Consider the following 22,092-nt stretch of genomic DNA (forward strand, 5'->3'; position numbering starts at 1 on the left):
TCACTGTTTTTTTGTAGTGACTATGCTACGATCCTTCTGAGGATCTATCAAACCAGAAGGAGGAGGGTCTGGAAGAACAATCCTCTCGTTTCGGAGAGGGGCTCGGATGAGGTAAAGAGGAGTGTCCAAATACCTCCGAGAAAAGAAATTAGTTATGGTAGAGGGAGTGATACAAGACTCAAGATTAAAAACTTCAGGAAGTTTAGGGCCTTCTATGGAGGAATGAGAGGCGTACCTGAAAAGCAGTTAGGGCGGACGAGCAGAGGAGAACGAAGAGAGCAAGAGAACAGAGGAGAGCAAAAGTTTCTAGAAAAGTTGGAGAATTTGAAATTTGAAACAGTAATGAGACAAAGAGGCGTTTTGAGTAAACTGTCCTTGGGTGGCGTGGTCATGATGACTCTCGGTATTTACCCCCTCATCAGTTGGGCAATAACTGACGAGAAGGTAAAGGGGCAATTGATGACCGCTGGATTTCTTCACCCCGGTCTAAGGCCAGGCCCATGAATATAGCTGAAGGCTTCTAAGTCTCACCCAAGAGCCAGGCCCGACCCGCTCAACTGAAGGACTGGAATTCACCAAGATTTCTCTATCCGGTCGGCCCAACCTTCCAGCCCAATAACCAGGCCCCACTAGGCTCAGCCTTAACCCCATCTTCCAGCCCGGTCCGAAAGAGGGAAAGTGGCCAGCCCGTCCGACTGGTAGGTCCACCCACAGGCGTACCAGGTGAGAATTAAATGGCCATTACGCATGTAGCAGAAATCTGATCTTCTTGTACGTCCATATCCGTATGGCAGAGACATGTGGCCCAATGACGGGAATTTCGTTATAAGTCACTAGCAGACAAAAGGAAAGGAATAAAAGGAGAAACACTCTCCTCACAGAGGAGCTTTTGGCTAAGTTTACAGAACCCTTGTAAAACGCTATTTTTTGGATCTCAGATCATCATCGGCTATTTATTCAGCTGTACTTTAAATTCCATTTTCATTAATTCAAGAAATTTGAATTTATTTTATCTATTCCCATTTTAAATAAATAAAATGACATATATATAAATATATATTTAAGAAAAATATTAATGTTATATATTTATCCACTCACCTGTACTGAGGGTAAAATAAACTTAGATCGCAGGAACACCCCTATTATCTATACTGGAAGCTAGATCCTCTCCTAGAATTAAGAAGAAAAATAATGTATCAAGTAAGAAATAAATATTCTAGGATGAAAATATAAAACATGAAATGCGAATTTTAAATGAAACAACCTTAAATGTCGAAAAATTTAAGCAAGAAGAGAAAGAGTATGAGCAGAAGAAGAGTAGAAAGCATATGAAGGATTCCTCACAAGGGTTAAGAGAGAGACCAACTAAGAGAGGGGGCAGTTCATTTCAGTCCAAAACTGAATACAATGGTAGTGGTAGAGGTACTTCTGTTAGTACAAAGCAGCAGGTTACCCGACCACAATTTAGTCAGAGTTCAGTAGCACAAGCCAGTGGGTAGTTCCTTTGCAGTACAGAGACAGATGCAAAGGCAAAGGTATAATTTTGGATTTGAACAAAAGAAGAGATATCCGCTTGTGGTAGATATCATGTTGGGGAGTGCAGAAAATTTGATAAGGGTTGTTTTGAATATAGTTCTTTGGGACATTTTAAGAAAGATTATCCATTATTGATGGCTAGGACAGTGGTTCTTAGCAAGGATCGTGGCGCCTCAGAATCTAAAGTACGGTATAACACCATCACAGAGTGGACCTACAACACAAGCTAGGCTAAGTAGAAAGTAGTTCCAAAAAGTTATTTGGATTAATTTAGGCTGGGCTGTTAGAATTGGTATTAGAGCCACCCTGGGTCAGAAAATTATACGGAGCTGGTGGGCCTGCAAGGAAAGGGCTATCCGTACGGAATGAGGTGGAGTCGCCCGAGGCATTAGCGAACCACAATACCCGAGGGTCCGATCTTAGTATAGCAATTGTAATCCAATTTAGCACAACAAAATTACGACCGGGACGTCACAAAATTAAGTGGGGGAGAGTGAAATATCCCACATTGGGAAATTACAGAAAAATAGAACTGTATATAATATGTAATACCCGGCTAGATTTCAGCGTCGGAATTCCAATCTTCCGACGGAATCCCCGTTGAAATCCGGAATCTCGGATGCTGGAACCTCTTAGAAGGGTAAAATAAGTTCTTCACAAAATGAATTTTATGATTCTACTGTTGGTTTTTGTGTTAAAGAATTTTAAAAGAAAGAAAAATTCTATGGGGGAGAAAAAATTAGGTTCGGCCGCTGAACATGGTGCTGCCGCGGAAGCTCTCCTTTCGGCCCCCGAAGGTGGTCTGGCCAGCCATCTATAAGAGGCCTTCAGTTCGAAAATGGGAGAGTTTTTCTCTTCATTTTCGGGCAAAGGTGAGTTCTTGCCCTCCCATAGTTGATTTTGTTGTTTTTCCTTCAAAATATTCATGAGTTTTTCCTCGTTTTTGAAGATTTGAGCTTAAATATGAGTTTTGAAACCTTGGAGACCTTCGGAGGCCGTTTGGACTCATCTCCACATTGGGGTTGCTGTCAGCCAGAGGTCAATAGAACTAAACTAATATATTATTTTAAAGTAATCAAACTTTTTGAGCATTTTCATAAATCACGAATGCCATGATATGTAATAGGTTGTTTGCATTAGAATTCATGAATGTGATGCATTGCATAATTTACTGTTGTTGTGGATGGATATTGGATGACCCACTAGCCCTCGAGCAGGTTATGTTATGACGGATATGGAAGACCAGGGCTGCCCATTCTACGCGCCCTGGCACTATATAAGAGAAAGACCAAGGCTGCCCATTCTACGCCCCTGACATTTATGGATATGCTATATTATGTTTAAGAGGAAGTCCTAAGGAGCTCCGTCGAGGGCCGGACACTATTTGGAAATGTAGAGGGTTACAGGTGATAAGTCCATCTTGTTGTGAATTGTTTGTGCTGTGACGCATTTCATATGAGCATATGTTTATTAAACTGTTTTTATGGTTCTGCTCACTAGGCTCTTATAACTTATCCCTTTCCCCTAACCCCAGGTTTGCAGGATTAGAGATAGCACGGGGAGTCGACATAGTAGCTGGTATAGTTAATGTAATTGTATAGTTGTGGACATGTAAATTTTTAATGGGTTAGAAATGTGCTTGGCCCTAGTCTATGTTTTTGTAAATCCCTGTTGTTCATGATCTTTATGTAAAAGTTTTAATGATGAGTTATGTTTGAATCAAACTTGAGGCATGTGATGTTAACCATACTAGAGCTTTTGATGAGAGCTCTAGTGTGTGTTTTATATTTACAGATTATGTATATGCACAGGTTGAGCTCGGTTTCATGGAAATATTTAAGTTTTATGAAAATGTATGATCATGTATGGGATTTTATCAGGTACACAGGATGTATAGTAGGCTTGCTACGGATTTCGACGACTTTAAGTCGATTTGAATCCTAGCACCGATAGCGGTCCGGTTTTCGGGTCGTTACATAATAGCTAGCATGAAACTACTAAATATTTTGGGTTAACCATTTTGGGTCAAGTGAAAAATGGGTCCAAAAGTTATTTGGATCAGTTTGGACTAGGCTATTACAAAGAAGGTATCTGGTCAAACATTATTTGGTGTTTCCTCCTGCTGAAAAACTAGAACTCATCATACCTTCGAGTGTCCAGTTGATATAGCTGGGAGAAGAGGGCCACGCTTGACTCAATGTTGTTGTTAAAACAAACAAACCAAAAAGTTATCAATATTCTCCAGCTTTTGGGATGTAGCTGGGTGACTGAAAGTATGTGGAACCGAAGGACCTTAGCAAAAAATAGGTCCATAGAAAACTGAAGACTCGCCTTCAACTGCTCTTCATAGACTATGATGGTATTCTCTACAGAGAGTCATTTACGCGAACGCTCGAGAATAGAGAAAAGATGTGAAAGGTTTCCTGAGAAATTTGGTGTTTTTCGTGAAGGTGGCCTACATCTTGCTCTGTTAGGATGGAAGGAATATCACTGATCAAACTGCCTTTACTTCATGAGTCGCCCGTAACTATAGGAGCTGCATCACGGATGGGGCCGTCAGAGGAGGAGCTCGAGGTAAAATTTTTACCGGGAGAGAGAGAAGAAGAGGAAGTATTCCTATTCATCTTAAAAAGAAAAGGCAATTGAGAATTATTGTGAAAACAAAAGAAGTATGAACGAAAAAAAGGGGTAACCGAGTCTTTTAAAAAGCAAAGATGAAGTTTGTATGCAAAAGCAATACTTGGAGGAGAAGAAGAGCTCTTATATGATGGTTTCGATAGTAACCTTTAAATGCAGCTTGAGAAATAAGGTAATCATCATTGATGTTTAGAATGAGGTAAAGCGACGTGAATAGGGAAAGACTAATCTAAGTTAGCCACATACCCCAGATGGTGGATACAATTGTTACCTTCGAATCTAAAGAATTAAAGACCAACAGAGGACCTCTGATATTACATAACAATTGTCCAAAGTAAGCCATGAGACTCGCGCTCCCCTAAATAACTCTGTTCTCTTACAGTATAAAAGCCAACGATCATAAAGACATAGTACGCAATTCTTACACAACCACTCTTGAGTTTTAAACATTACAAGCCTCTCACTCTTCTATTTTATTTACTGACTTGAGTATCAGAGTGGTTGTCATAGGCGCTGACCAGCTCACCTTCTTTTTCTTGCAGGTGGACCAATTACAGGACAGTTGTATAATTTTTGGATCTATTTTTCATTTGACCCAAAATAATTAACCCAAATTATTTAGTAGTTTATGACTTAGCTGATATATATTCAATTTCAATTTCATTTGCAAACGGTAATCTTTTCCACAAGCTCAAAGTGGACTCCACATCAATTATATATAATAAATATTTATTATAAATGAATTCTTATTACATAAAACATCACATATATATTTTATATATTAAAGTGTTTCATTAAATATTTATATTTAATATTATAAATTATGTACATATTTTTTATATATGAAAGACTCTACTTCATATCAATAATATTAGATAAAATAAAACATTATATGTTCTAATATATAAAATTTTATTTTTTTTCACATTTTAAATTTTCGTTGATTTATACTATGTATATAAAAGTGAGAATGAGTGGGAAATACTATGATTGATAAAAAAATATTATCGAAATAAAAGTATATATTTTCAAAAATATTTTATTAGTCAAATAAAATTTTAGGAGTTATATTATAATTTAGTATTAATTTTTTAAATTATAGTGATAAAATTGAAAAAAAAAATTTATTATTCAAAATTTAAAATTTTGAATATAAATACTAATTAACGTAAATATTTAGATTTTTTTAATAGATATAAAAAATAAATTTTATTATCACATAATGGCACTATTCTTTTTCCTGATTAAGTATCTTATAAAAAATATCTCTTTTTAAGTTGAAAGAATTATATTAGTTTCACTGATCATATTCTCAAATATTAAAATCTTTTTACAAAAGTAATTGAATTGAAATCCTATAATTTTGTAGGCTACATCTCTTTACCTCTTTTTGCTCCCGGAGGAAATGCGAACTTTAGAGCGAAGCCAGCAATGGCAATGAGAGATGTTGGTCTGAAGGCAAAGGCGAGGCAATTTCAGAGGGTTAGGAGAATTGCTACGGCGTTATCCTTGGTAGGGGCAATCTGTACCGCTATTTAAATTACTACTGATGGCAACTTATTTCTAATTTCACTGACCTTTTCCACCCTTAGTTCATCTTATCATTGTGTTAATAAAGCTCTGGTTTTATTCACTGATTGAGATGCTTTTCTTTTTCTTTGGATTTACTTGCATGCCAATGACTTACTGGGTTTTAGTTTCATGTGAAAGCAAGAGAAAAAGAAATTTTGGTTTGTCTTTAGCTGAGAAATCTCCTACTTAAGCAAAGAAACCACTTTGATGGCAAAGCTTCTCTCAAATTCTTGATAAAAGTGAGTTGGGTTTCTTGCAAGTGCAAGAGGTATTGTGCCTCAATATATGAGTGTTAGGTTTGACCTCAAAAGCAAAGGAATATATGAGTTCTTTGGAAACTGCACATAGATTACGAGTGTTTAATCTAAGAAAGTTTTACGTGTGAAAGGAAGAAATGAATCTTTCTCAAGGAAAACATGATTTTAGAATATGTTATAAGAGATCAAATTTTTCTATGAAAAGAAAGGGCCAGGATATTCTAGCATGTGATTGAGAGTCAGAAGTGCTCTCGAATCAATGGTGGCTATCCAAGGAAAGCAAGAAGGGATCTATGTGTGGAGAGAGTATGAGGAGAGATAAGTGAAGGAGGAAAAAAAAAAGTTGATTATTTAAAAATATTTAAATTTTTAAGAGTATTTAAGTCATTTTATGTTGTAATCCGAAAACTGACTATTATGGAGAGTTTTACGTTAATTATTTTAAAATTAAAGAAGTTTTATATTACAAATTAACTTCCTAAGTTTAAGGATGACCGGCAAAATTCAAGATCAAATTTTGTAAACTAGATTTATCTTAAGGTTTGTGTTGTTTTTTTTTTGTTCTGAATGTTTATCTTCGGAGTTGAGTTATAGTTTCATTTTATATAATAATATACAATTAAATAATCGGCTTCTAGCCACTCAATGAGGCTAGTAATTTTTTGTTGGTAAGAAAAAATTATTATACGTGCAACCGTTAGATATTCACTATTGATCACGATGAGATTTACGTAAAATTTACTATGATCGTATATATAATAAAATTATGAGTAATTTTTATTTACACCCAATCCATATAGACTCAAAAGGATTTTATGTGAACCCGCTACGGATCCACGTAGACTCAGTCTAAATAAGTATTTTCATGATATTAAACAATTTTTATTTAAAATCAGATTCATATAAACACACAGTGTAAATATATGGATCAAATATTATTTTACTCTATGGGTCCATTTGAATGATTATATGGTAAAATTTCTCCACCGCAAGCACTCTCTCTTTCCATAAGCCAACCTTTCTTACAGAATTACACAAAAGCATGAAATATGCAATTTAGGTTTAATTTTTTTCCTTCTGTAAAACAGCAACTAAAGACAAAAGAGAGCATTTTCTTTGATGGAAATGTGAAGTCATAGTATATGGGCTAGCTGCATTAACGGTGTATTGAAAGAATCAAGCAAATAAATCCAAATTACCATCTGAGCTTTAGACTTCAGCATGAAAATGAAAGCTAAGTTTCCCATTTCTTTAAGCAATGTAAATAAGTATTCTGGTTTTGCTTCCTTAAACTCCATACTTTACAAAATTCCAGAGAAGAAGAAATCACTCAGGCGGCGATTCCTCCAAGCTGAATAAGTGACTGTTAATTCACTGTTACAGGAATATTTTATCAGCTGATTCCATTGGAATCACCGCAAAGAATTCAGAAATTCATGGAAAGAAAATAATAATAATAATAATAATATTATAAGTCCATCCAAAGATCAGAATGAGAAGAGACTCAATCAATCGATGAGTACAAGAACATCATGCAAAGCGATGAATCCAAGAATGTGCAGAAGCTCAGAAATGTATGCACTGTTTACACCAAGCTGTCACGTATATCCTCTTATTATCAAATCATAAAACAGAAGGTCTGGGAAATTCTGGAGGTTTCTCCACAGAATATTGTGACCGTTTCAGTGCTTGAATGCTTAAAGGATACATCTTTTTTTTTTTTTTTTTATTCAAACCGGGGTCTCCAGATGAGTTACAGTCGTTAATCTTTCTTATTTTGCTTTCATCTGTTTACACATTGCAGTTCAATTTATTACCACAAAATCCTTCATCTTTAAAAACATTATAAAATAATCCCTCAAAACATTTTCCATTGATTTCTCTAACACACACACACCTCAGAAGAGAAATATATTTTATGTAACATTTTCTATTTTTTAATTTCTTGTGATTTTTAGAATAATAAATTGAATGTATTAAATGTAACGATCTCTAAAGTTGAAGGACGATGGATGTAAATTATTTATTTCAAAGTTATTTACTAGTTTTGTCTTTCTACTTAGTCCATTAGCTATTATATATAATTTTGGTTCTCTGTATTTTACCGACGGAAAACAATTGAATATTGAATTGAATAGAATTTATAATAAAAACCAAACCTTTGTATACCGTGATTCCTCAAAAATTTACGACGTCGTAACTGAATATTGAATAGGATACAATTGCTAAGATAGAATTGAACTCTTAGGTATTGTGGTTCGTTAATATTTCGGTGGCTCCATCTCGTCTCACACCGGATAGTCTTTTTCTCGCGGTTCCACTAGTTTTGTATAATTCTTCTGATCCATTAGAACAGTTTGATCTAAATTGGCCCAAATAACTTTTCAACTCACTTTTTAATTGTGTCAAAATAATTAATGTAGAGATGTCGTACTAACTATTATATATCATTTTGATTTTTCTAGGGAACAAAGAAAAAAAAGAAAAGAAATTACCATTTAACAAGCATCCAACCAAGTGCAGTAACTGAATCAAGAAAACCGGAAAAAAACAAATAAAGAAAAAACCATGTCCTGTAAACAGAATATGGACATCACTTATGGCTTACAAAGCTTTGACATCATCGTCAACCCTGTTTTTGACCTTGGAGAATTGTTGTTGCATCAAAAAGAAACAAAAATAAATAAAAGCCAAAAGCATCACACATATATTATAAATATACACACATTACATTCTTGCAATCATCTGAAGTGGTAAGAAACCAAAGCAAGACAGACCACTGAAAGAAAGAAGAAAAAGATTTCAAGAAATGAATCAAAACATGGACATGGTAATGGTTAAGAATGAAGAAAACCATGGAAGGCGACGCATCTGCATGGTAGAAGGTGCATCTCAAGCAACTCATCATGTCAAAAGAAGGAGAAGGGATCCATCTGCAGTTGCACCTGTGGGTGATGAAACTCAGAGTCAGCAGCTGCAACAGCAACAAACTGATCAAGCTTCTGCTACTACTGCTGTGAAAAGAAGTTCGAGATTTCGCGGCGTTAGCAGGTCAGTAGAAGAAATATTTATAGGACTATATATACTTCAAATAACCTATCCTTCCAGTTGAGTCACTAACATAGATAAATTACATATTGAACAGACATAGATGGACAGGTAGATTTGAAGCTCACCTGTGGGATAAGCTTTCTTGGAATGTAACACAGAGGAAGAAAGGAAAACAAGGTTGATAACTCTAGATTGTTTCAACTTTTCTTTTTTGAATTTTTTACTTTTTAATTTCATCTTCAAATGCTCACATTTTTGTTTAATCTATGATCATGAACTGGATTGTGTTTGGGAAATGATACCGGGGACTCGACAGTTTACCTTGGTGAGTACTCTTAACAAGTTCTTAGTTTAGGCTTTTGGTTATATACAAACTTCATGGACATGGTGACTAAATTATCTTGAATTTATCAGGAGCTTATGATGAAGAAGAATCTGCAGCTAGAGCATATGATTTAGCTGCATTGAAGTATTGGGGAACATCAACTTTTACTAATTTTCCGGTACTTATCAACTCATACATACTCGAAACTCGTACAGATTGGCATATTCAGAGAATTTCATGAAATAAATGGCATAATTTAACATCCTAGATGCAATTCTGCAGATATCAGATTACGAGAAAGAGATTGAGATAATGCAATCGGTAACGAAAGAGGAATATTTGGCCTCTTTGAGAAGGTATAGTTTCATATACCATACCTTTGTGCTGATAGTAATCTCTGTCTGCAATTTCTCTAACATTCTCAGGATTTTTCTTGCTGCAGAAAGAGCAGTGGCTTTTCAAGAGGAGTATCCAAGTATAGAGGAGTTGCAAGGTGATTTTCTTCTTCATTTAGTGTCTACATGATATTTTGACGTAATTCAGTCAAAAGAACGCTGAATTAACAAAACAACTTTTTCCAAACAGGTTCTTTGTAAATTGAATTCTCAAACATCACAAATGGGTAACAACTTCTAAGTTCTAACAGTTCTTGTGGCGGATAATATGCAGGCATCACCACAATGGGAGATGGGAAGCAAGAATAGGAAGAGTTTTTGGAAACAAATACCTTTACCTTGGAACCTACAGTATGTTACACCTAAACAATTTTCTTCCAATTTCTCGTGATGAATATTTTTTCTTGTCTGAAATTTGATACACATATGCCCAAAGCCAAACAAAAATAGAAGAAATAATGACATCATGTTTCATCTCAGGCACACAAGAGGAGGCTGCTCGCGCCTACGACATAGCTGCAATCGAGTATAGAGGGATTAATGCAGTGACTAACTTTGACTTGAGCACATACATCAGATGGCTAAAGCCAGGAGTAGCTGCTCAAGTAGCAGCAAATGAAGCAGAAACAGTTATAGATCCTCAGATGTTGCCATCAACTGATAAAAGCTACATTACAAGAGAAGAATCTAAACCTTCATTCCTCAACACAACTCAGTTCAGTTCAGATTACCTGAACTCACCTCTAAAACAAGAAGTTTTCCAAAGCAACAAGGCTTCATCACCCACTGCCCTCAGCCTCCTCCTTCGATCTTCGATATTTAGGGAACTAGTTGAGAAGAATTCCAATGTCTCTGAGTATGAAAATGATGGAGAAGAGACGAAGAACCAACCGCAGATGGGCAGCGAAGATGAGTTTGCTGGGCTATTTTATGATGGAATTGGCGACATCCCATTTGCATATTCCAACAAAGAAAGCTTAAATCTGCAAGAAAAAGATCTTCACTTCGTATTTTAATCAGAAAGAAAGTGAACATTATACAAGCAATCTGTAAATTCCTCCATTTTGCCAAATGCAGGTGCTTAAAAATCTGCAGTTCTTTCTGTTTTGTGGATTACAGCTTCCTTTGTTAATATGCAAGACTTAGTTTCTGTTTCTCGTCTCTTTGGCTTTGTTCACATCTGTAAACAAGGTTTTGGCTCATGAAGAAATAACTTTTTTGCTTGTCCTTAGGGAAATTGGATGATAGAATGTCTTACAAGAACATCCACAGTTCAGCCCCCAACCCCTCTTTTTGATCAAAACTTCTCTATAATTGATTCCATGATCCAACGGTGTATGGTTTACTTCATGCAGTATTAGAAGAAGAATCAACTTAAACATTATAGCGATTATAGAATTTGGAAGTTTAAAATTACATTGTTTAGGAATTCTATTATTATTTTTTTGGCAAGAACTCTATTTTTTTTTTCTTTCCTTTATCCTTTTTTTTTTTTAAACTATTTTAACTCAAATTTGCTTCTTTTTTTTTAATTAATAATTCCTTTATTAGACTTTAATTTAATATTAAGTTATAATATTTAATATATTTATAATTAATATTAAGTAATTTATTATATTATTTTAAAAAAACAGAATTCATCTTAATTTATATTTTTTTAATGGTAAAAATATTATGTAAATTTTAGATTTTAAATATTATAAAAATATAAAAAAATATTTTCAATATGATATAATGATTGTTATTTATATAATAAATATTTATATTTAATTTAGAAAGAATAAGAATAATGAAGGATTGAAATCAATTTAATTTGTTTAAGATAAATGAATTCAATTGAATTTTATTATTTTAAAATTTATTTCTAATAAATTTTTTTTATAAATTGATATAAATTGAATTCTATTAATAAAATTAAATTTTTCTATAAATTGAGAGTGCCACAGTGTAAAATAAGAACTTAAAAAAAATGAAAATGACACAAAAAAATCATACATTCAAAGGCTTTTGGACTTAGAAACTAATGTCGTATATTGATACGAGAATGAATGAATTGATGGCTATTACATATGTAGAATCTAAATGAAGACGATCCTGACTTGCTAGCTATTATTTATAATTTTCATTTGATTTAAAATTATTAATCTAAATTATTTAATAATTTCGTACTAATTATTATATACAGTTCGAAATTTCAGTATTTCATCGATATGAAATACAATTCTAAGCATGCAGCTAGCTTTTAACACTTTACCTACTAAATTTCTAAATTTGCGATGAGATTTCGTATTCCATCGATGTAGAATAAAATCCCAATCAGACAGCTAGCTTTCACATGAGAGAATAAGTAATTTTTGTTGGAATAGAGGCTTCACATTAATTTGTAGCAGAAAGGGATTTCTAAGCTTTTGAGCCGGTATTACAATATTTTATATAGGAAAGGAAGTGATAAACTAACCTGAGAAGACAACTCTTATAACAGTATCACAATTCCTCTATAAGAGGTTTAAAACTTACGAGATGAAAATTATATTTGAAAAATATAGATAATAATAAAATAAGACACACTCTTTTTAAGACATGTGAATTCTAAATTTATCACAGGTCCACCAGCTCCGCACAAATTTATCTGACCCAAGGTGACTCTGATACCAATTAAAATAGTCAGGTCCAAACTGATCTAAATAACTTTTGGACCCACTTTCCACTTAATTCAAAAGAATTAATTCAAGTTATTTAGTAGTTTGAAGTTATTATATACAATTCGGAATTATCATATTCTGCCGATAATTCTAAACAGGCAGTTGACAGTTAAATATATTCTATATAATTTTCAATAAAAATATTGTATTATTTTATATATAATTATTAATTATATATTTTTAATATAAAAATACCTGCATAATTAATATATAAAAATATATTATATTACTAATATGTGATTCACTCATATAATATAATTAAAAACTATAAAAATGATTAATGTATTTATAGTTGAAATAATAAATATATATAAAAAATAAATTATGATTAACCAATTAAATCATTTAAATTATATTTTTTTAACCATTAAATTATATTGTTAGAAATTTTTAATAATTAATTAAATTATATAATTATTTTATAATATTTTTAGTAACTATTAATTTAATACAAAAAATCATATTTAAATTATATAAATTCTTTAATTTATAAAAGTAATTAGATAATATTAAATATAAAAATAATTAAAAACTAAATTTACTATCGAATAACTATTTTTTATACCATTATTTATTTATAATTTTCTATTATATATTATTTAAGAATTTATAAAATTAAAATTTGGATTCATTAAATACAATCCTATAATTTTAATAATATAAAATTATATTAAAAATATTAAAAATATAAAATATATTATTAAAATTATATAATATAACCATAATATCACTAAAATTATTTAAAATATATATATAATATCGATTCTTTAATACAATTTTAGTTCGATTTGATTCCAGTACGATTCTAAAAGAATTATTGATAAAAAAAACTAAAATTAAATTGCTAAATAAGTTTGGTTCGATTCTTACAATATCGATTTTTTTTCGATTCTTACAACATCGATTCTTTTTTGGTTTGGTATGGTTTTTTAGTTTAGTTCAGGACCCCAAAAAATAATGTACAGTCTTAGTAGAGTAACCTTCCATAAGATATCTGTCTTATTCTTTATCAAGTTGTGTGATAGAACTTTTTTATTACATGTTGGTTCTAGTTCAGTATCAGTTGGTATCAAAACACGATAACAGATAGATCCCTATTTATTTATTTTTTTATTTCGTAATTTTTTTAATTTATTTTATTATTTTATTATTTCAATTTATTTTATAGTCTCTCTTATAAAAAAAATTGGTCATTTTTATGTAAAAAAAATATTTTATTTCAATTGTGTAAAATTTAGAAAAAAAAGTGAGAAAAAAAAAAGGAAGAGTAGTGAAAAACAATCATTTTAGTGGTTTGATTTAAAAAAAAAAGAAAGAGGAGAGATACTAAAATTTAGTGCTTCATTCGCAAAATTTCCTACTAAATTCAAAGAGAATTTCATGTATATCGATCATTTTCTTATTATTATGGTTGAAGATTTGAGAATGAATTTTTTTCGAGAAATGAAAGGATGATACGATTTTTTTAACAAGTTGTGAATTAAAGTCTTGATACTCTTTAAAAATTCAATATGAAAAGTTCTAAATTATGACAAATTAAATTATTATCGCTTAATTCAAGACTTATGAGATGAAAACTATATTTGGAAAGTATGGATAATGAGAAAACAAGTCATACTCTCTTCAACTCATTTGGATACGCAATATAATTTTAGATCGCATAATGCCTCTATGGCCAAATTGCACTTAGACCAATTTTATTATTTGTTGGAGAAATATAATAAAATAATGAAATGTGAGTCGTGTTGAACACTGTTCTCAAGAATTTATGTATTTTAGTATTTTGTAAGATTTGTTTAAATTAATTTGGACTAAATTAGAAGACAAATTCTTGCAGCTAGGAGATTTCTCCAAAATAATTTAGAAAAATAATTTTTAATATAATCCAGATTTGACTATTTGACTAAATTCTCTTCATATATTGTAATTATACATTTCCATACTAGAATTAGGGTTTGAAAGTTATAAAAATACACTTAAGGTGGCAGCCACAAGGACAAGGAAAAAAGATAATGTTGTGAATAATAGTTTGGTTTTTCTCTATTATGTAGCAACTTATCAAAATTCAACCTTATGGCATTTTAATATAAATTTTCTCTATACTTAGTTAACTTATCAAAAATTTCTTGTAGCGTTTTCGAAACTAGAATCACTTGATTATCTATATTTCTAATCACATTGATTAGTTAGGGGTGCAGTAGAGCAATTTTCACTCCGCAATCTTCGTTTCTAATCATATTCACTAGTTAGGGGTGTATTAGAGCAACCTTCTAAAAGATATATTATTGCCTTATTCTTTTTCAAATTATAATGGAGTTTTTTTATCAAATGTTGATCTTGAATTCCACATCAACTCTGCTATACATCTCAAGCTTAGTAGCAAGTGTTCTTAAATTTTATTGACAATTTACCTAAATCACAAGGAAAGAATAGCATCTTGGTTGTATTATGTTATTTACCAAGTATGCCATTTCTCACCTTTATTCCACCTTATTCAACTTCTGAGGTTGTCAAAGTATTCTTTGACAATATAGGAAAGTTATTTGGAGTCCTTCGTATTATCATTTCTGGCAGAGACAAGATTTTACTAGCTTGTTTTGGCTAACTCTCTTCAAACAATTAGGCGTAATGTTGGCATTTATGAGTGATCAGGGATCCACCTCAATACAGATCGAGCGTAATGTTGGCATTTATGAGTGATCAGGGATCCACCTCAATACAGATCGAGCAGAGCATGACCTGATAAGGTCAGAGTAGGATGTCAATATCGATCTCCTACACATTGACAGTCTCCCCAATGTATTGCCGAGATCATAAATGCACGTGCGGTAAAATAGATTGACATGACGCACATAATAGACAGGTTATGGATTAACGAACTCCACATTTATTAACCAACCGCCTATCATTAATAAGTCGCCTAACACACCTGCAAGAGAATACCTCAATCCAATCCGATGGGATATAACACAAGAGATATCAAAACGATCATGAATATATGTTCCACTAATCTAACCCAAAAGGGGATGAAACTCCCTCTCTCCCACACTCACACCGGTAATTTTGAATATATCCTCTCTTTTCTCTTTGGAGCTTCCTCTTTCTCTTCTCTTCTCTATTTTATTTCTCTTTGCATTTTTTTTCTATTGATGCATCAAATTCTAGATCTGACTCGAATATCGAAGAGTAAACCCTTCCCTCTAGATCGAGTATGGAGAGATCCATATGAAATCTCAAAAGTATTCACTTCTCGTCAAACTCTTCACAATTCATTAATTTACCCATCGAATCAAACTACATTCGTACTTGGTGACCCCGGTAGATCACAGCTCATCTGGATTATTTTTATAAGAATTGGAATTTCACATGTTGAAGTAGAATAGAACACACGAACTATGATGAGAAACTCAATAGGGAAAACTTAATTGAAAAGGAACCAAAAAGGTAGTGCGCAAACAATGACAAGTAAATTGAACATGATAAAACCTCAAGTAATTTTGCAGCAAGCCAAGCCTCAAAGAAATGTCAGCTATGCATTATCAATTATGGCTTTAAACCCAACAAGCATTCAGGTTGACACTCAAGTAATTGAACTCCCAGGAGAGTGGGGGAAAACTTGGAATTGTATGTCTACTGCGAAAAGAAAGCTTTAAGAATTATAAATTTACAAAAAAGGAAAAAGAAAGTTAGAAGAGTCGCAACAAGTATTGCTTCCCATGTGGTCAATTTAGCAGGGACTCGTAGCTAAATTTCACAAGAAGGATTATTTTGCTTTTGTACCCAAATTCCTTACCAGTCTCCAAGATTTGGCATTCCGACATCTTGAACCAGAAGACACAAATCAGAATTGTACAACATTGAAAACTGTTACAATATGTCCATTTCCCAAACTTCACGAAATGGAGCCAATATAGGAAAAGGCAAGTGAAACCAAGCAGAGAACAGTCCGCACACAAAAAATTCCATTAAACTGCATTACCACAGGCATCCAACTAGGAAGTTATGAACTTACATCATAGAATTGAAATAACGGAGTAACAGAGAAGTTATCAGATTAAACTGCCGAAAGAAATTTAAGCAAACTGAACTCTAAAATTCTGAAATTGAGCTTTTACTCTCTCAGATGCATGTTTGTATTGCATTTAAATGATACAAATGTCTATTCCTCTAGAGGGCATCAAAATTGCTTTCTTTTATTTCTAAAAAGTTTGTCTCTTTTGGCATAAACATAAAAAAGCGCAAAGAAACCTATTGCAGACATTGAAACTGAGCCCCAGGGAAATGGTGGATCCTTGAAACAAAGCAGTGATGCCTCCAATTCCTGAGATGCATGGTAAACAAGAGAATGAATGGCATAGAGATCATGGTCTGAGGACCTAATGTAATACAAAGCCATTTCAAAGTCCAAATGAGACATTGCTGAAACTGCCTTGTCCAGCTTGTACTTGAACAGGTTCCATCTTTGTATAAACTCAACATGCTGATTTTGTTTAAGGAGATTCCTGTCACCACCATGTGCTGCTATAGACTCAAGGACATCAATAGCACTTGTTATACTGTAATTCAATGATGTCAAAAGCAGATTTCTCCTTGCAGCATCCTTCTGCACAAAAGAAAGTGATGAAGTCTCCGAGAAAGGCCCAAATGGTGTCTGCCCGACACTCCAAGTATAGTCCACCAAAGTATTATTATGCCTCGAACTCCATAACAAATGGGTTGGTGACACTCCCCACATACTCTGTAAGATTGAACCAACAATAGGCCGCTCAATCTCTCTTGTATGAGTAAACACATGACGTCCATTGCAGCTATAATCACTCACAGTCTGAGTAGTCTTTGTCCTCACTGCAATAACCATATCTCTAAAAGCAACTGATTGATGATACCGATCAAGCAGCAATAGAGTATTATAATCCAAATCAAACACATAAACTGGAAGCACTCTTCCAAAGTCCTCCTCAGGGACTCCTGCCATCCTCCTAAACTCCTCAGCAGAATCAGACAATATTTGATGCAACCTTTTTGAGTCCACATACTCACTAACAATCAAAGTATAGTTATCAAACAGAAACCTAGAAGTGTAGGAATTAATAGACCTCGAAATGGCAAATGAACAAATCGGACAATCAGCATATTTAATTCTATAATTCCTAAATACCAAAGACTGGTCTCCCAACAACAACCCACCCTCGTCAACCTCATCTCTGAATGTCCTCTCAATAGCATTCCAATCCAATCCACCTGAATCCTTTTCAGCCTCAGACCCATAAACGTGTATAAACTCAACTATCAAAGAACTCTCAAAATGAACGGGAATTCTCAAGGAGGGCACAAGTAGTACCTGATAAGCACTCCAAATCAAAGAAGCCAAGTCAGAGAGCAGCGCCTTTTGTGACTTGGGTCGCCCGTGCATTGCCGCTAGAGGGTGAAACTCTCCTCTAGGTAAAACCCCATCTCCGGATAAAGCAGGCCCGTAATCAACAGGTCCAGCTGAGAGATCAATCCAGAGATACCTCTCCTTCCCAGTCCAGATAGTTCCCAAACATTTCGTGAATCCAGGAGAGGAATCTCCAGGTGTATAACTATACGCATAATTTTTCGATTGGGAACCTAAAGAAAGCAAGTAAATATAAATCCCTTGAATGGGTTTTTCCTTATCGAATTCTTGCTTGATGATCTGATCAATAGTATCATAAGAAATGGAGAGAAGAGGAGAACGTAGCGAAGAAGGCGTGGCGGAAATTGCCGATTGAAGGGCTTCGAGGAGACGGGAGGAAAGAGCGGGGCTGGAATGGGAAATATCGAGGTGGGGAGAATGCTTGACAGCGAGGCGATGGGAGTGCTGGTGAGGCAGAGGATCGGTGGTGATAACATGGAAATGATCAGAGGTGTGAGTGGTAGAAAGGAAGGAAGTGAGGAGAGAGGAGGAATCAGGAGGGAAAGAGGAGCCAACGAGACGGATATGAAGGGAAAGAGGGAGAGAGAGGGAGAGAAGGGAGGAGATGAGAGAAGGGATGTGAGGATGAGAGGAAAGAGAGAGAGATCTTTTGAGAGATGAAGGTAAGGAATGGAAGGAATCGTTGATGGATTTTGGGTCTGAGTGGGATTGCTGAGAAAGAAAGGTGTCTAGGCCTGGGATCGGAGCTGAGGTTGTGGAAGTGAGGAGGAGTAGGAGGAGGAGTGCGGTGGTAATGGTGGTGGAGGACATGTTAAAGAACTTAGGGTTCGAGGAGCGAGGGTTCGAGGAGTGAGGACAGAGGCCTGAGCTTTGGATGGAAGAGCGAAGAAGGAGAGTGAAAAGCCCCCAGGTCAACTGGGTGCCTTCTTTTTATGTTTTTTTCGATTAAATTACGCTTTAACAAAAATTTTTTTAACATAATTAACTAATTAATTTCTATATTTTTTAAATTAAATATTTAAATATTTATATTACCGATCTGTCTAAATTAAAAGTATTATATATAATTCTATTGATTAATAAAAATATAAATAAATTAAATTATTCATAAATTATTCGAAATTCGAGTCGATAAAATATTAATTGAACTCGATTTATTTTTTAAAAATTAAGTTTAAACTCACATTTTAAACTCGTTTAATAAACAAGCCGAATTTAAACTTAGTAGTATTCGATTCGTTTGGACTCGCGAACTCGGCTCATTTTTTAATTTATAAATAAACTCGCAAACTTGACTCGTGAAGAGACTCACAAATAATTTCTTGAGCAAACTCGTTTACCGACACTAATTCTATATCGAAAATTGAAGGAATATAGAAGATTGTGATTTTTTTATAAAAAAATAATTCTTTTATATTTTTTCATTAATTTTGAATTTGAGATATTTCGATTAAATAAAAAAATTTTATTTAAAAGTATTTTGGTGATTTTATAATTTAAATTTTATTTTTAATTTAAAGTTATTTATAATTTAAATGAATTTAAATTATATTAGCTTTATCGAGCTCAAATTTTAAATTTTTGAATAAAATTTGAATTAATTCGTTAATGTGATAAATGAGTTTATTACGAATTGAACTTGAATCGAGTTTAAAATTTAATATTTATTTTATAAATCGAGTTTGAGCAACTCGAATTTGAGTTTTTAAATTTATTTTTTAATTGAACTTAAATTTATCAAAATTCAATTTGTATCGATTCAATTGCAGTTCTAAATAAAATAGAGAGTAAATATTTTAAATAACTCGAATACCTTTATGAACCATTTAAAATTATCGTCAACGTGGATGAATTGATTTATATTACATAAATTATATTTTAGATCTTATATTTCAATATAATATAGTAAACTAGGCTTTATATTTTTTAAATTGAATTTTTAAATTTATTTATATTTAATTGATTTAAAATTTACGGTTCTTCCTATTATTATAAATATTAGTTTAAATCCAATAAATAACTAAATATATGAAGATATAATTTTCTTTTTAAAATACTATTTATGAAAATCTACTATCTATACAAAACTACTTGATATTACTTTAAAATAATTGAAATTATAATTTTTTTCAAAAAGTTTTGAAATTATCAAATATTGAATTATTTTAATGAAATAAAAATTTAAAAATAAAAAATATTAAAAATTAGTTGAATATGTCAATATGAAAAAAATATATTTTTTTTAATAAAAATTAAAAGATCAAAATATTTAAGTTTTGAGTTCCACTTATTTGCGAAAAATAACTCAAATTTAAAAAATATTTTTTATGAAAAATATTATGTAAGGAAAATGTTTTCATAAAAAATATTTTTTAATAAAATAATTTATTTTTTATCATTGAATTTTAATTTAAAAATAAAATATATTCACAAATTTACATGTATAAGTTTTAATAACATCTTCAAATAGTAAAAAATGACTTTATCTTTTGACAAAAAAAATCATTATTTTTAAATAGTTTAATTTTTTTATCAGAAAAGTATTTTTTATTATTTAAATTTTTTAAATATTTTAAATATTAAAAGATATAAAAAAATATTTTTTTAAAAAATATTTTCGAGAAACAAATGAAGCGTCACTAGTTTAGAGAAAATAAATGGAATTCTAATTTCTTAATATTTTTAATTTAAAAAGGAGAAAAATTAAAAAGTGAATGAAATAATCAGAATTTAGACGAATTAATTTTAAAAAAAATTAAGTATTTGATTTAAAAAATTCAGAAATTAATTTATTAATTATATTAAACTTTTAAAATTAAAATGTATTTACCGATTTAAAAAGATTAATAAAATATTTACATGGTAAAAAATATATAAAATAACCTTTAATTTGAAGGACTAATAATAAAAAATTTAATTATATAATTTAAAAAATATAAAGAGTAATTTATTAATTATATCAAAACTCAAGAGATAAAATATAATTACCCTTTTCTTTTTTTGTAAAAATGTTACTTATGCAAGTCAGTTTTCGATTTAAGTTAATTTTGTAAAATTGATGTTACTTAATCTAAATTCAATTTCCTTTTTAATCTATGTCAAATTATGAATTACTTTCTAATATATCCATATTTAACATATGTAAAACTCAATTGTGCCCTAAACCTTTGGTAGAAAACCAATTTTGCGCAAAATTAACTTTTCAGCCAAATTAAATCAATCTTTTTGGGCCCATATTAACTCATTTCAAACAGTTTTGTGGAGTGTGCTATAATAAACCCGTTCAAGAAAATTTTAAATAATGGGAGAGGGAATTTTTTTTTTAATTCATTTTTCTATAGAAATATAAAAGGGAAATAAGAAACATAGGGTTAGAGATTAAATTGCAGAACATAAGCGACCGATACGATGCTCCTCTGCATACTTGGCATCCGAGGTGGATTTAGAGAGATTAATCCAATAACAGTATTTTTAAAGGCGAATATCGCCAATGTTATGCTTGTTTCCACTTACTTTAGTTTTAAGTACGACTAACAATTATTTATGTTATTGTTAGCTTATCGATTGATTTTGAGCGAGAAATCAAGAATTTGTCAAGATTCTTTGACTAGAATGAGAATATGATGTGAGATTGTAAGATTAGGCATCAAACTATAATTGGATGTATTGGGTATCCAATTGTAAGATTAGGCATCAAACTGCAATTGGATGTATTGGGTATTTAATGACTCAGTTTTGTTTCTTAAATTAGTTAATAGAAGAAAGCGCAGTCCACACATTCAGCATTTTTGTTAGTACCCTTAAATTCTATTTGTACTAGTAATTGTTATGTATCATTATCATATTTAATCTCAAATTCCTGCCTCTTGAAATTGTAGCCATTAGCTTTGTCATGGAAGGCCCTTTCTCAACTTTGAAATCCTTTTTTTTTTCTTTCCAACACTCTTGTCCATATTATTGCATGTTATCTTGAAATTGACTATTTAGGAGGGTAAAATAAATTTTTATAAAAAAAAAATTAAGTATATTTGAAAATACATTTAAAAAAATGAAAAATAAATTTCAAAAATTCTAAATGTTTGGCCATCGAACATTAGCTTGCAGACCTAACTATATAAGACCTTCAAACCCAAATGTGAAGGAAATTTCCTTTCTTCGGACAAGAGTAAATTCCACCCTTCCTAACATCTTTTTTCTACAAATTCTTTAGTCAAATCCC

The 22,092-nt window shown here is 32.0% G+C and overlaps 2 protein-coding genes across 2 annotated transcripts; one reads left to right on the forward strand and one right to left on the reverse strand.

Moving 5' to 3' along the window:
* Positions 1 to 8,737: 8,737 nt before the first annotated feature.
* On the forward strand, positions 8,738 to 11,213 carry LOC110627265 (AP2-like ethylene-responsive transcription factor At1g79700). The gene is made up of 8 exons (XM_043951513.1): positions 8,738 to 9,053; positions 9,148 to 9,230; positions 9,370 to 9,378; positions 9,468 to 9,556; positions 9,661 to 9,734; positions 9,821 to 9,871; positions 10,048 to 10,124; positions 10,254 to 11,213. Exons 1-8 carry the CDS (start codon positions 8,812 to 8,814, stop codon positions 10,787 to 10,789), a joined length of 1,161 nt encoding a protein of 386 aa, XP_043807448.1. The 5' UTR covers positions 8,738 to 8,811; the 3' UTR covers positions 10,790 to 11,213.
* Positions 11,214 to 16,470: 5,257 nt separating this feature from the next.
* Positions 16,471 to 18,801, reverse strand: LOC110628358. Its single transcript, XM_021774996.2, has one exon. It carries the CDS (start codon positions 18,681 to 18,683, stop codon positions 16,653 to 16,655), a length of 2,031 nt encoding a protein of 676 aa, XP_021630688.1. The 5' UTR covers positions 18,684 to 18,801; the 3' UTR covers positions 16,471 to 16,652.
* Between the last annotated feature and the right edge of the window lie 3,291 nt (positions 18,802 to 22,092).

The sequence above is a fragment of the Manihot esculenta genome, chromosome 15, assembly GCF_001659605.2.
Source record: "Manihot esculenta cultivar AM560-2 chromosome 15, M.esculenta_v8, whole genome shotgun sequence".
NCBI classification, from domain to species: Eukaryota; Viridiplantae; Streptophyta; class Magnoliopsida; order Malpighiales; family Euphorbiaceae; genus Manihot; species Manihot esculenta.

Bases quoted from the DNA above. Each gene is read 5' to 3' on its own strand.
- LOC110627265 (XM_043951513.1), top strand. From the start codon at position 8,812: ATGAATCAAAACATGGACATGGTAATGGTTAAGAATGAAGAAAACCAT. The intron at 9,054-9,147 runs GTCAGTAGAAGA...CATATTGAACAG, and splicing joins AGATTTCGCGGCGTTAGCAG to ACATAGATGGACAGGTAGAT. The intron at 9,735-9,820 runs GTATAGTTTCAT...TTCTTGCTGCAG, and splicing joins TATTTGGCCTCTTTGAGAAG to AAAGAGCAGTGGCTTTTCAA.
- LOC110628358 (XM_021774996.2), bottom strand. From the start codon at position 18,683: ATGTCCTCCACCACCATTACCACCGCACTCCTCCTCCTACTCCTCCTC.